Source organism: Pyricularia pennisetigena (assembly GCF_004337985.1).
Source record: "Pyricularia pennisetigena strain Br36 chromosome 4 map unlocalized Pyricularia_pennisetigena_Br36_Scf_11, whole genome shotgun sequence".
NCBI lineage: Eukaryota > Fungi > Ascomycota > Sordariomycetes > Magnaporthales > Pyriculariaceae > Pyricularia > Pyricularia pennisetigena.
The window spans coordinates 827014-841046 of record NW_021940923.1 but is presented as its reverse complement, the minus strand read 5'-3'; the positions used below and the strand labels follow the sequence as shown (position 1 = coordinate 841046).

The 14033-nt window shown below is 54.3% G+C and overlaps 5 protein-coding genes across 5 annotated transcripts; 3 read left to right on the top strand and 2 right to left on the bottom strand.

Annotated features, from left to right (window-relative positions):
* Positions 1 to 1091: 1091 nt before the first annotated feature.
* On the bottom strand, positions 1092 to 2413 carry PpBr36_10818 (uncharacterized protein; the record flags this gene model as incomplete). The annotated part of the gene is made up of 2 exons (XM_029897926.1): positions 1092 to 2215; positions 2353 to 2413. 2 exons carry the CDS (start codon positions 2411 to 2413, stop codon positions 1092 to 1094), a joined length of 1185 nt encoding a protein of 394 aa, XP_029743879.1.
* A 1089-nt stretch (positions 2414 to 3502) lies between these two features.
* Positions 3503 to 4489, top strand: PpBr36_10817 (uncharacterized protein; the record flags this gene model as incomplete). Its single annotated transcript, XM_029897925.1, has 1 exon — positions 3503 to 4489. The coding sequence occupies one exon, from the start codon at positions 3503 to 3505 to the stop codon at positions 4487 to 4489; it is 987 nt and encodes a 328-aa protein (XP_029743767.1).
* A 471-nt stretch (positions 4490 to 4960) lies between these two features.
* PpBr36_10816 (uncharacterized protein) lies at positions 4961 to 6070 on the top strand (the record flags this gene model as incomplete). Its single annotated transcript, XM_029897924.1, has 1 exon — positions 4961 to 6070. One exon carries the CDS (start codon positions 4961 to 4963, stop codon positions 6068 to 6070), a length of 1110 nt encoding a protein of 369 aa, XP_029743733.1.
* A 499-nt stretch (positions 6071 to 6569) lies between these two features.
* On the bottom strand, positions 6570 to 7355 carry PpBr36_10815 (uncharacterized protein; the record flags this gene model as incomplete). The annotated part of the gene is made up of 1 exon (XM_029897923.1): positions 6570 to 7355. The coding sequence occupies one exon, from the start codon at positions 7353 to 7355 to the stop codon at positions 6570 to 6572; it is 786 nt and encodes a 261-aa protein (XP_029743766.1).
* Positions 7356 to 8023: 668 nt separating this feature from the next.
* PpBr36_10814 (uncharacterized protein) lies at positions 8024 to 13840 on the top strand (the record flags this gene model as incomplete). The annotated part of the gene is made up of 9 exons (XM_029897922.1): positions 8024 to 8198; positions 8279 to 10268; positions 10344 to 11156; positions 11957 to 12024; positions 12164 to 12801; positions 12919 to 13150; positions 13237 to 13346; positions 13467 to 13714; positions 13810 to 13840. 9 exons carry the CDS (start codon positions 8024 to 8026, stop codon positions 13838 to 13840), a joined length of 4305 nt encoding a protein of 1434 aa, XP_029743699.1.
* Positions 13841 to 14033: the final 193 nt, after the last annotated feature.

Here is a 14033-nt window from a genome sequence, read left to right as displayed (position 1 = left end):
TTTTTCCCCTCTTGCTTCTCCTTATGCGAGTCTGAGCCGGCAAAGGCAGATTTTCACTTAAACTTTGAAAAAAAGACATTCTCACTTCATTAGTCAACACGACTAAAAATTCTCCGATTGATTGATGCCTCGCAAGGTACCCAAAGGTAGCAAGTTACCAGGTACCTAACTACCTATTTATTCCTTGGCAACTTATGTCGTGACATTGTGTTCTCGTCACATTGTTACTAGGTCTGTACCTGTTGTCCTTGTCACTTCGTGGTAAAGGATTGATGTGCCGTTTTGGAAAACATTAATAAGTTCGAACCTAATGAAGAAGGTGGGCCTTGCAAGGGGTGTTATGGAGGGGGTGTTTAGCGAGTGACAAGCTTTACAGCTTTTTTTTTTTTTGTCAGTTGCCCCCGTCCGTACTCGCTTTCGCGTCTCTTCCAGTTTCTGTCTGTTCGCCATCATTCCTAATTTCAATACATTCGCCCAGTCCGATCGCCAAGTAGTCAAGGTAGGCAAAGTAGATAAAGAGAATCTTCCATCGTCTCCAGTGGGGATCCAATTGCCCATCTCTTGGTTTGTCAGAAAGTAACTTCTCCAACGGACCTGCATGCCGCTAACGATGTTTCTGGAAATCGATTGAGGTGAAACGCGTTGGAATGGACGAGGTTTGTCTGATGCTTATAGGAAAAAACAAAGGAAAACACGAAATCGCATAAGCGGAAACGGCATTTTGCTAACAATCCGATAAATAAAAAAAGCGAGATTCAAAGTAAAATAAATCGAAAAAAAGTTTGATAATCAGCGACCGGAGAGGCTCGGAAGCATAACCGTATATCAACAGACAGACCCACCCATGGGACGACCGCCACAACTCGTAAACGTCAAGTTCTCGCTCGATCCCCAACCTCCGTCCGGACAGCGACTGGATGAACCAACAGTTGCCGCGTCCAGCTGCCGTTCGTTTTCACGGTCAAATCAAATTCCTCTGTTCGTTCATCCCATCCAGCCAGCCCAATCCTGGGAGAATCAAGGGCCTGATACTGGACCCGATTCCCGCCTCCCGCTTCACATCTGTTACAAACCATCCCCTCAACCCATGATCACGCCTTTCCTGTGTTTAGCGGACTCTTGGCGTCGTAGACATCGGAGGTGATCAGCTCTGGGTACTTGACACCACCCTGCCTCAACGTCTCCTCCATAACTTCCATGATGACAATGCTCTCCTCGTGAGGCAGGCCCTCGCTCTCGAGCTTGCCGTCCCGTAGACACCGGGCCGCCTCGTCCGCTTCCCAGTACATGCCGTGGCCCCAGCCACCACGCTTCTCGTCCTTGGGGAACGGACAGTCGACCACCTCGGGCTCCTGCTGGCCCTTGCGGATGACGTGGAACTTGAAGGGCTTGGCGGCCACACCGTAGACGGCAATCTCGCCACCGCTGCCCTGGATGCGGATCGTTGGCCCGGCGGTCCACTTGCCGTCGACGTCCGAGGCCACGCGGAGCGACGTCATGGCCACGCCGACTGCCTTGTGCTGAGGGAACCCCACCAGCACCGTCGTGGTCTCGTCGGTGCCCGTCGCATCGTACCGCATCACGTTGGCAGTCACGGTGGGCTTTTCCTTGCTGCCGGCCGCCTGCGTGTGGTACAAGGTCTGGAACACCCAGGTCAGGGAGTAGATGCCCAAGTCGAGCAGCGCGCCGCCCGCCAGGTCCGGATTGACCATGCGGTTGCTGTTGTCAAAGCCCAGCCTGCCGTCAGCAGCGCTGTTGTTGAATGAAAAGTCGGCCATGACGCGGTGCACGCTGCCGATGGCGCCCGACTTGATCAGCTCCCGGATCTTGATGCTGAGAGGGAAGTAGCGCGTCCACACGGCCTCCATGAGGAACAGCTTCTTGGCCTTGGCCGTCTCGATCATCTTGCGGGTCTGCGCGGCCGTCACGGTCAGCGCCTTCTCGCACAGCACGTGCTTGCCAGCCTCGAGCGCCAGCATGGCGTTTTGGAAGTGGTGGCTGTGCGGCGTGGCGACGTAGACAATGTCGACGCTGGGGTCCGCGACCAGCTCGGCGTACGAGCCGTATGCCTTGGCGTCCTTGTTGGGCGCATCGATCTTCTTGAGGAAGGCAGCGGCGCGGTCGGCCGAGGTGGACGACGCGGCAGCGACCACGTCGTGCCGCACGTCATTTACGTCGCGGATGGCGGGGTCTGTGAGGAGATCCTTGGCGAAAGCTGGATGAGGTTTTTTTGGATGTGAGTAGTAAGTTTTTTTTTTTTTGGTTTAGTTTTCTTTTTGGTTGGTATTCTATTTTTCTTATTTATTTTCGGTTTGTTCTCTGCTGGGTTGCATGAGTAAATGTGTTACATACTCTCAGCTATGCCTCCAGTAGCCATTATTCCCCATTTTACCGTGAACGGTGACGACGTCATTTTGAAATCGGGGCTATGGAGTTGCCAACTTGGTGCCAATTAAAGACTTAGTTTCTCAGCCACGCAGTCTATTAACTTGCTGGCCTGATTCTTTTGCAGAAGTCTGCAAAGATAGCAAGGTAATCTGCTGTAATATTGATATGTCTGCCGTTGGATCAATACGAAATCAACCCCGGAGCCTTTGAAAAGCAAAGATGCGGTATTTTATACTTTCGGCCGGACACCTTCATTCCATACCTAATCCGAACTAGACTAGCAGCCGCTATTCTTCATGCGCTCATTTTAACCCCGGGATGCCTCATCCCATCCGCACCGTCGAGCCGTCACCCCGCCGGCAATGCCCCGCCCAATGCCCCGCTCGGGCGCCGATGCACCCTGCCCGCTGCAGATTTAACCTCGATGACCTACAGCAACTTGCTGTACATGAACTGCAGGCACATGGCACGCTTGCGGCAGGAACAGCCCCTTGACCCCCTTGACCCCGCAACATCCATGACGTTGGCAACAAAGCTCGGATCAGCCTTGGGCAGCACCATGAAATGTTTGAATCGATTCTGCACAAAGTTGTTTGTCATCAATCTTGTCCACTCAAAGGAGCAGGATGCAAGCAAACTCACGGCTACTTGCAGACACTAAGGCACTTGTCTATTACCGTACTGTAGGTTCCCATTCAAGCAAGAGTCCTTGGAGGGCTAAATTAGCCGTCGCCACTGCAACGGGAAGGAGCAGGGTTTTCGCTGTCAACGGATTCTTCCTAATTTGTTGAATGCACTTGGGATCTCACATGTCTCTGGGCAGTCTACAGAAGGTTTCTTTCTAGCCAATGGCGTATCGAAATACCAATAAAAAAACAAAGCAAACCCACCATTTCTTTCTCAAATGCGTTCATCTCAAAATTTGTAGTCAGATACCAGGTTATCAATGGTTCTCAAGATAATATCGAACGGCCGTCTGTTAGCGCTTCCAGCACCTAAACTAAACCTTCTGGCACGCCACCAAAGTCAACGTCATCGGCAACGCTTTCTTGATAATCCACTCCGAGGCAATCACTACGACATCAAATTGTTTGCCGCTCAGTCCTCCGCAGCCATGTCGTCGACTACCAACCGTACAAAACACACCCCCGGGCCACACACAGCCTCGGCATTGGCGGCAGACCACACACTTACCACGGGAGCCGCCATGCCCAGGCTAATGTACGGCACGGCGTGGAAGAAGGAACACACAGCAGACCTGGTGTTCGAGGCCCTCCAGGTCGGCTTCCGCGGAATCGATACGGCGGCTCAGCCTCGCCACTACCGCGAGGATCTGGTCGGGGAGGGTGTCCGGCGCGCCGTGGCCGCAGGCATCGTCTCACGCGCCGACCTATTTCTGCAGACCAAGTACTCACCCCCGCCCGCGCAGGACGTCTCCAACATGCCCTACGACGCGAGTCTGTCAGTGACGGAGCAGGTTCGCGCGTCGGTCGCGTCGTCGCTGCGCAACCTGGCTGCCACCACCGACTCGTCAGACGATGAGCCCTATATTGACTGCCTAGTGCTGCACTCGCCGCTCGACACCCCCGCCGCCACTGCCGAGGCATGGGCCGCCATGGCTTCGTTTGTGCCGCACAAGGTGCGCGCCCTGGGCATCAGCAACGCGAGCATGGCGGACGTGGAGATGCTGCTTGACGGCCCGATGCCTACGCCCACGACGACGCCGATTCCGCCGGCTGTGGTGCAGAACCGCTTCTACCCGGGCAACCGCTACGAGGTTCCACTGCGGGCCCTGTGTGCGTCCAGGGGCGTCGTGTTTCAGGCCTTTTGGACGCTCAGCGGCGACGGCGGGAGGTTGAGGCAGCGGGCAGGCTGCGTGAAGCGGGTCGCGGAGGCGTGTGGCGTCGATCCGGCCGTTGCGCAGTATGCGCTCGTCCTGGGCCTTGGTGGGATTAGCATCTTGGACGGCACGACGGATCGCTCGCATATGGTGGCGGACTTGGAGGGGATCGATCGGGTGGGAAGGTGGATTGCGGAGGATGAAGGGAAAAAGGCTTGGGAGGAGTGTTTGGTAGAGTTTAGGGGCATTATTGAGGGCTAAAGTGCTTGTGCATTAGAGCATGCCAGATTCGCTGCCAGCCTCTTTCTTTTGGTTCTTTGCGTAAGGTCACAGCGTCAGAATGCACCTTCTTCGCGTCAGAGTAAACAGGGTGAAAAAATGTAAATAAAAATGAAAATCACAAAGCTCAAGACAGGTTACGATGGTTTTCAAACCCTCTCTTACCGATCGATATCTTTTACAACATATTATTGTAATGATTGTCTTCCAGTAAAGCTACTGAACAAGACACTGTTTTTGTGATTGTCTGGCGTCTTGCGCCAAAAACACTTCGCATGACGATGTAACAAGGGCTTTCGACTTGCAACCATAGTCTGCTTTGTTTTCACAACGCACGGCAAAGGCATTTCTTGAAACAAAAGCCCTTCGCTTGGCTATAGAACAAGACTTTCATCTTATATGATAATCCTCATCTTCGTACTTCACGGCGCGGGCAAAAGTTCCAAAGCAAACATGTCAGTCACACTACAGGTCAAGACAAGGATACTGATTCTCTCCGACACCCTCGGCATGACACTTGCTTCAAAGATCCCCACCGCACAGTCCGTCGACGTCGTTGTTCACTGCGGCGACTTGACAGAGCACTCCCGTCTCGAAGAGTATCATGCCGCTTTGCAGCTCCTACAAGCCATCGACGCGCCTCTCAAGCTCGCCATTGCCGGCAACCACGACCTGACGCTGGATTGGCCCGCCTTCTCCGCCAAAATCGCCGAGGCCAAACTAGACCTCGACTCGGACGAAGTCATCACCTCCTTCGGACGACAAGGAGATGCCAACCGGATCCTAGAGTCTGGTGGTGTGCAGCTTCTGGATCAAGGCCGCCACGTCTTCACACTCACCAACGGCGCCCACCTCACTGTCTACGCCAGCCCATGTACGCCCTCTGACGGCGGAGGGGCATACCAATACCGCCGCGACGACGGGCACGATTTCGACACAGGCGACACCGGCGCGGTGGACGTCTTCGTGACACACGGCCCACCGCGAGGCGTGCTGGACCGCACAAGCGGCCGCGAGCGAGCGGGCTGCGCGGAACTCTTTGCCGCCGTCGCACGCGCCAGACCCAGGATGCACTGCTTCGGACATATCCATGAAGGCTGGGGCAGTAGGCTGGTGGCTTGGAGGGAGAAGATTGCTGAGACGCCGTCTTTCTTTACTGATATCGACAACGACCGGTCGGTGGTCGTCGAGACGCTTGCTACCTTGGCTGATGGGAAGTTTGACGATGCCGAAGTGTCTACGCAGAAGAGGAAGCGGAGGGAAAGGTACGCTGCGGAAAAGTGTTGCAGGACAAGTCACTGTTCGGGAGACGAGCATCCGTTGGTGGTGGGACGACATACTTTGTTTGTTAATGCCTCTATTCAGGAGGACGATGGGGGAGGTGAGGAGACGGCTCAGTTGCCATGGGTTGTGGACCTCGAACTTCCAGTATGCCTGAAGGAAGATAAGGCGGAAGAGGCGAAAGTGACAACGGATATCAACCAAGCAGGATCCAAAAAGCGGCGACTTTCCGACACTGAAGATGCATGCAAGCTGCCAGCAACAAAACAGCGGATAGCATGAAGAGGTTTATCAGCCCAAATTTGTATACACCTATTCATTCTCAAAAGAATCCACATAAGTACTAAACCTTCCATCATACAGACAGCCACTAGCCAGCCGGCCGAACCCAGGCACACACAGCTCGGCTGCGCCGCTTTCTCTGGAGCCCTGGCGCACAGCAAGCGAGATCTTGCCGTTTGCTTCGACATCAAAGCTAGCAGTGCCAGCAATTGCTAAAAGGTCATGGTGACATTCAAGGTGATGCCCTGCGTACTTGATGTCATTTGCCGCGACGGCGACATAAAGGCATATGGCCAAGGAAGGCGAGAAGTGTTCTCCACATCCAGAAACCCTGTGGCAGATTGCAGTGTCAAGATGATCCCTAGTAGTTGCAAGGAGTGTGTGGGATAGTAAACGAACGAAATGCAGACAAATCAACCAGTGACCGGGACATTACTATATTCATTATTCTATCGCAAAAGCCTCCAATGCCTTCTTCATCTTCCGCTCGTATTTGTAGTTATGACTTCATGGCTTCCACAAACAACTCTCTCATACCCTTGAGCAAAACCGCCAGTTCCCTCGTCTCGTTCGTCCTATCCAGCACCCGCTCCACCTTGGTCCTCTCGAGCTTGGGCCGACAATGCCTGACATCGTAGGCCCTGCCCGCCGTGCAAAGTTCGAACCAGGCCTCTCGGTCCCAGTCCTTCTCGTCCACGTGGGTGTAGACAAACTTGAGCCGATCGTCCTGCCCCGCTCCTTCGATCCTCACGCACAGGTTGGACACCCAAAAGTCCAGCTCGGGCACGTTGAACCTGCCCATGGCCTCCTTCTTCCTGGCGTGCTCCTTTTGCGCGGCGAGCCGCTTGTCGATCTCGCGCTGCGTCTCCTCGATCTGGGCGAGCAGGCCGTCGCGCACGGCCTGCTGCCTGTCGCGCTGCTCCGACAGGGCGCGGACGGCCTGCTGCATCTCGCGCGCCTCGGCGGCCTCCTTGGCGACGGTGTGCTGGTGCGCGTTGGTCTTGAGCTGCGCAATCTCGATGTTCTTGGCCTTCATGCGCTGGTCCTCGGAGAGCTCGGCCATCGAGAGGTGGAAGCGGCTGCGCTCCTCGAGCACGCGCTTGCGGCCCGCGTCGATGAAGGCGTCAAACCGGACTGTGAACTTGGCCATGCGCTCGCGCAGGTCGTCGAAGCCGAAGTTCGTGTTGGGGAGCTGGTCGGCGAGCGACAGGGCGGGTGGGGCCGAGGACGACGGAGTGCTGCCGCCGTGGTGGCGGGTCGGGGTTGGCTCGAAGAGGGACGCCATTTTGTGTTTGTGGTTTGGTTTTGATGCTGATTGTTTTTCTTTTCTTTTCTTTTTTCGTTTTATCTCGGAATCTTTTTGTATCCGTTTGCTATCCAAGGGGAAAATGATGTGTGTTCTGGATGCCGATTGAAATGACCGTTGTGAATTGAGTTCGATGTCGATTATCAGGCACTCAACGTTCATGTCGCGAAACAAATACGCGACACGTCGAATTTGGCCCGTCGTTGAAATTAATTGTTGTTACGTTTATTTTGCCCACATGTTAAAACGTTGGCAGAGTGACCAAGCGAGGGGCTGAGGCTGTAGCCCCCACTTTCGCGACCCCATCTGAATCAAGCAGCAAGATTCGTCAGAGATCATCAATTCATTCTCACAGTGCCAAGTCTTCCTTTTTGTTCGCTACGCAGCCAAATGCATTCGACCCAAAAAAAGAACATTTTCACAAGCCAACACAAACACAAACTTCAAACTGCTTAGTGCCGCCATATGCCGTAGAAACAAAATCCAGAGCTGGCTTTTTGCTGCCCTCCGCTGTCGCTGCCTAAACCTGCTCTCGAGGTTGGTAGCCTGATCAGATATATTTACACACATCAAATCAATTCAAATCATGCGCCCCGATCAGCAACCATTGCAGAACCCCGACGAGATTGGCATAAGCAATCCCCCAGATGGCTAGCAAAAAGCAGTCGGCACTGAGCCGCGCCAACAACACCCGACGCCTCAACGACCTCGTCCTGGGACATGTCGGCCGTGTCTCCTATATCCCACGCCTGGACCGTGGGGACGACAATGACGACGACGACGGGCCCGGCGAGCTGTTTATTAACAGATCCGTCCAAGATGGTAATTCTTGTTCTTATTCCGTTCTGCTAAACTTGTAGTCAAACAAACTTGTAGCTAACAACCCCCTCCCTGACAAAAAGTCCCATCGTTCCAAGAGGTAACCCCCTTTGACGAATGGTACTCCCCTTCTCAATCGCCTACCCCTGCCCAGCCGCTCACGGGCTTCAGTGCCCAACGCTCTCAGCAGTACTACCTGCTCAAAGAGCACCCAGATGCCTTTCTTGGCCTGGCAGCCGACCTCAAATCTGCCTTGCAGGAGGATGTCGCGCTGTGGCGCGCCGAGTTCAAGCGTCAACAGTCGTCAAGGACCAAAAGCTTACTCCCCCTAGTCGGAATCGGAGAGATCACGGACCGCACTACCCGCAGCAATACTTGCGCCGTGCTTGCTGTTGTTTGTGGCGAGGAAGGTGACGTAGTGCGCCTCGTGAGGCTGCATGAGGGGCGGAAGTCTTGGGGCGGGGAGGCCGGCGACGGTGCAGGCGTCATGCTCAAGACGCCAGATTCCGGATACGAGGGGTTTTGGCATGCCCAAGGCTTGGGCATCTCGAAACTTCAATTCGTGTCGTTCCCAAGGCGCCATCACGGCATGCGGAGATGGCTTGTCGTCCAAACAGCTACAGAAACCCATGTGTTCGAACCCGAGGTGCTCAAATTCCCCATCTGGAACAAGTTCGATGGGTTTGCAGCCGAGGCCTTCTCCGGTCCTGCATATATCTCCATGACGCCCATGTTGAGCATCAAAGCCCAAGGGAGGCAAAATGCCGATTTCGTATTCAATTTCGGGGATGAGGAGAGTATCCCGCGGCTGGCGATTGTGGACGTGGATGGCTACTGGGACGTATGGGACATACAAAGCAATGAAGCACGTAAGCGAGGTGACGTGAAAATAACTGCGTCCTTGCGCAGCTCAGGGCAGATGCCTGACGACGCTTTGAGAGACATTGAGAGCCAGCATGAACTGTGCCGAGTTGTCTGGACCAGTCCTCTACGCGATGCAAGCTGGCGCCATCATGAAGGTGAGGAGCACCAAAAGGTTTTAGCAATATGCACCCGCACAACCTTGACCATTTTCGACATTGATGGAAACTCAGTCGATCACCCAAAGACGACATTGGCATGGCTCGTCGACTCCAAAAAAGCAGAGAGCATCCTTGATATTGCCATCTGCCCCGGAGACCCATCCAAGATTTTTGTATTGACCAGCAGCACAGTCTTTTGGCTCGAGTTGAGGCATTCATCTGAAGCTTCGGAGCCATTTCTGGCCACTATCCTGCTATCCTGTCCTCATCAACGGAGCCCTATTGACGACACCCTACGGATGAGCATCACACGTCCAGCAATGGACGATTGGTGGCTCGTTTGCATATTCTCGGGAACAGGCAGCTCGAGGACGACACTATTCTGGTTCCGCAGCCCGCATCCCCGCTCCGAGACTGCTGCTTTTTCTCACCAGACCGCAAGCTTGTCTCTTCCTGATGATGCCCGGCATATTCGCTCGATCGCTCTTACACCAATCACCCTGGGTATACCCCGAACCGCGACGGGCTATCTGCCAAAAAACAGTCATTTTGCCCAACTACTCGTCCTCACAAAATCTCTTGGCCTGCATTCAGCCCTGTTCGCCATCACAATCACCCCTTCGCCCCACCACCGTTCGCTGCCAATACCCGCTCCTGAAACCCGTAATTTGACCGACGTTAGGTACCGGTCGCTGAATGTGAAGCGCAAGGAGATTCTCTCTCAATTAGCTGAGGCATTCGTGGTGCGCGACGACTACGCCGTCTTGTTTGAGCATGGACGGCGGTACAGGATCCAGCAGGAGGCGGAGAAGGCTGAGTATGAGCACAGGGCCCGGCAGCAGAAGGTTCAACAGGAGGATGCTGTCAAAGGAGCTTTCCTGGATCTGGAACCTGTGATGCAGATAGTGGTGGAACGTGTAGCCGCCAAACTGAAAGGTGTTTGGCTTGGAGGGCCGGGTGCCGATGGTAATTCTGTGTCGGATGGCTTTGGAGCCATTCGAAAGCTCGTAGAGGAGGGCTTGGCGAGTTTCCACCTACCAATGACCACAATGTGAGTGCAGCATCTTTTCCAACGCTGAATTTCGGGCGAAGCAAAACTAATGAGTATCACGACCAACGATTTCAGTCTAGAAGCGTGCCCTCAGATCAACCCCGGAGAACTAATCACACAAATCGGGAGCCAACGCTGGGGAGAGGAGCTAGCGCAGCTCCGGGAGTTTGCTGCTGAATCCGAGATGGTTCAGGTAAACGACCTGACAGGTGACAGGTCCGCTATCGCAGACCCATCTGCCATTTTTCAACACCTACTCCATCTCTGGACCTCGAGCCTTCCTGGGGGCCTACTTGACGAGAATCAAGCACGAGGACGAGAGGCGTTGATAGCGTGCATCGCAGGCGAAGTTGCCCAAGCCCAGGCTGGAGTTTCCGTAGCTCCAAGGCCAGCAACTCACAAGGAACGCGAGAATTTATCACACCAAGAATTCAAGGCGTCGTCACAGCCTGAACTAGGACTTCCATCACCTTCGGCAACATCATCGTCATCGCGAGCGCCTTCAGAAGTCCGCTCACTGTACAGCGACCAAGCGTCGTCCGCGCCCGACAATGAGGAGCCAGACCAGCAGGATCCCGCAGCGATCCGCCTAGCCCGCTACGCGACTTCGATAGGATATGTTCCCAAAAGGGATGAAGAATCAGCGCTCTTGGCACGCTGGCCATCCGAGCCGGGCTCCGACCCCGCCGACTTTGGCTGGTCTTGGGCTGGAGGGGAGGAGCGTCGGCTGGCGGCGCGGCTCCAGGCGACTCGCCGAGCAAAAGAGGCCAGGAGACTCCGGATGGCGGAGCGGAGAGCCGCTATGGGTCTGTCGCAAGGGCCGGAGAGTGGCGGCGTTGCGGTGGGTGGTAGCAGCCAGGCGCCGAGGATCGCAGCCTCGAGCCAGGCGTTTGGCACGATGCCGCAAACGCAGGCGCAAATTATATCCTCGCAGCCTGCTAGTCAAGGGGGCGTGGCCATGTCACAGCCTGTATTGGGGCGGCATGGGGGCCGGCCTGTTCTGGGCAAGAAGAAGGCTGGGCGAGGGAGGAAAATTGGCTTTAGATAGAGGGAAGCCGGTCATTGGCAGTCTCTTGCGGTTACGTGCAGCCTTTACTCAGGTCAGTTAACTGCGTGTAGGAGGATCGATACTGCTATGATAGGTCAGTGCGAGCTCTTGCTCGGGTATATGCGCATATTTGGAATATGTCCAAACTAGAAAATTTCTATTTGCCTACAGAGTTGTGTTAGTAGACAGAGTAGGGAAGTAAACTATCAAGGTGCTTGCTTACATGGGCGGCCAAGGACGGGCACTAGCGCCGTTTGACTGGGGACTTCCGAAATCGGCGCCTGGTGCCCCTCTATGACAGAATTCATCGACTCGCCTTGGCGTGGTCGCATTGAATCTGTATAATTGACCCCGCCAAACGCGTAGGAGCTCGATTGTTGATTAAAGTTTTGGTTTTGATAGCCTGGGAAAATTGAAAATTACTTCAAGTTGGGATTTTGTATTGTTGATTCATAGTCACATTTTGACAATTGACTTCGCTCCCATATAAAAGACACCCCATTCAGTCCAGATACCATCAGCCCAACATGGCCACCAAGAGCGTGCTTATGCTGTGAGTATACCAATCAGATTATTGTATCAGCGAAAAAAGATAAGCATCAATTTCCTCTCAAGAGCTAATATCATTCGTCAACTCTAGGGGTTCCGGCTTCGTGACCAGGCCGACTCTCGATGTCCTCACGGACTCGGGTATCAAGGTCACAGTTGGTACGTTTTTTTTTTTTTTTTTTTCTCTCTTCTTCTTCCTCTTGTCACAACAGCTACACTCTCCCAGGCCCCAACAAACAACAACAAAAAAAAAAAAAAAACCAGCATTCTAACTCGAGGATTTTACTTGCCTGCACAGCATGCCGCACGCTCGAGTCGGCCAAGAAGCTGTCCGCGGGCGTGCAGCACTCGACGCCCATCTCGCTCGACGTCAATGACGACGCCGCCCTCGACGCCGAGGTGGCCAAGCACGACCTCGTCATCAGCCTGATCCCCTACACGTTCCACGCGACGGTGATCAAGTCTGCGATCAGGCAGAAGAAGCATGTGGTGACGACGTCGTACGTCTCGCCCGCCATGATGGAGCTCGACCAGGCGGCCAAGGACGCCGGCATCACGGTCATGAACGAGATCGGCCTCGACCCGGGTATCGACCACCTGTACGCCATCAAGACCATCGAGGAGGTTCACGCCGCTGGCGGCAAGATCAAGACCTTCCTCAGCTACTGCGGTGGCCTGCCCGCGCCCGAGTCGTCCGACAACCCGCTCGGTTACAAGTTCAGCTGGTCCAGCAGGGGTGTGCTGCTGGCGCTGAGGAACGCCGCCAGCTTCTACAAGGACGGTCAGGTCACCAACGTTGCTGGGCCCGAGCTCATGGCTACCGCCAAGCCCTACTTTATCTACCCCGGTTTTGCCTTTGTTGCCTACCCTAACCGTGACTCGACCCCGTACAAGGAGCGCTACCGGATTCCTGAAGCGGACAACATTGTCCGTGGTGTAAGTTTAGCACTCTGCCCTGTGGTGGGGATGGATATGTTGAAGAAGGAAGAAGGAAGGGGAGATTTCGGCTTGGAAGTGTGGCGCTGACTGTGATCCTCTGGTGATGCCTTTCAGACTCTTCGCTACCAGGGCTTCCCGCAGTTCATCAAGGTCCTCGTCGACATTGGCTTCCTCAGCGATGAGGAGCAGCCTTTCCTCAAGGAGGCCATCCCGTGGAAGGAGGCCACCCAGAAGATTATCAAGGCCTCCTCTGCTTCGGAGCAGGACATTGTCAGCACCATCGTGTCCAACGCTACCTTTGAGTCGACCGAGGAGCAGAAGCGGATCGTTGCTGGTCTGAAGTGGCGTAAGTACCTAGTCCATTCGCCGATGGAGGGGGAGTGCGCATGTGCGTGCATAGAAGGCTGGCTAACTGGACCGTTTCACATGCAGTCGGTATCTTCTCCGACAAAAAGATCACACCCAGGGGTAACGCGCTCGACACGCTGTGCGCCACGCTCGAGGAGAAGATGCAGTTCGAGGAGGGCGAGCGCGACTTGGTGGTGAGTACTTGACTGAAGTGTTCTTTCCCTGCACTGAAGGCGACATGAAGACGAACATGTGCCTTTCAAAAATGAGAACAAATTAGCAGCAGTACTAATCACGTTGGAACTTCCTCGCAGATGCTCCAGCACAAGTTCGAGATCGAGAACAAGGACGGCTCGAGGGAGACGCGCACATCGACGCTGTGCGAGTACGGCGCCCCCATCGGCTCCGGTGGCTACTCGGCCATGGCCAAGCTCGTCGGCGTCCCCTGCGCCGTAGCTGTCAAGTTTGTGCTCGATGGCACCATCTCCGACAGGGGTGTGCTTGCGCCTATGAACTCCAAGATCAACGACCCTTTGATGAAGGAACTCAAGGAGAAATATGGGTGAGTTTGTTTTTATTTGTTGTTGATTTGCTGGGCTTGCAGTGGGATGTAGTGGGTGTGAGATCCGTGACTGACTATTTCAACTTGTTTTACAGCATCGAGTGCAAGGAGAAGGTTGTGGAGTAAAAACAAAAGTTGATTGCTTGATGATGGCCCATGACGAGGTGCTTGGGAAAAGTGCATTCGTAAAATAGACATGACAAAGGCTTGACTCAAAACTGCTTCTAGCCAGATTCCGATAAAATAAAGCACTGAACGAACCTGATGCCATTTTTCAGTAGTTTGTTCTTGCACTTTTTTTTTTTTTTTTTTTTTTTTT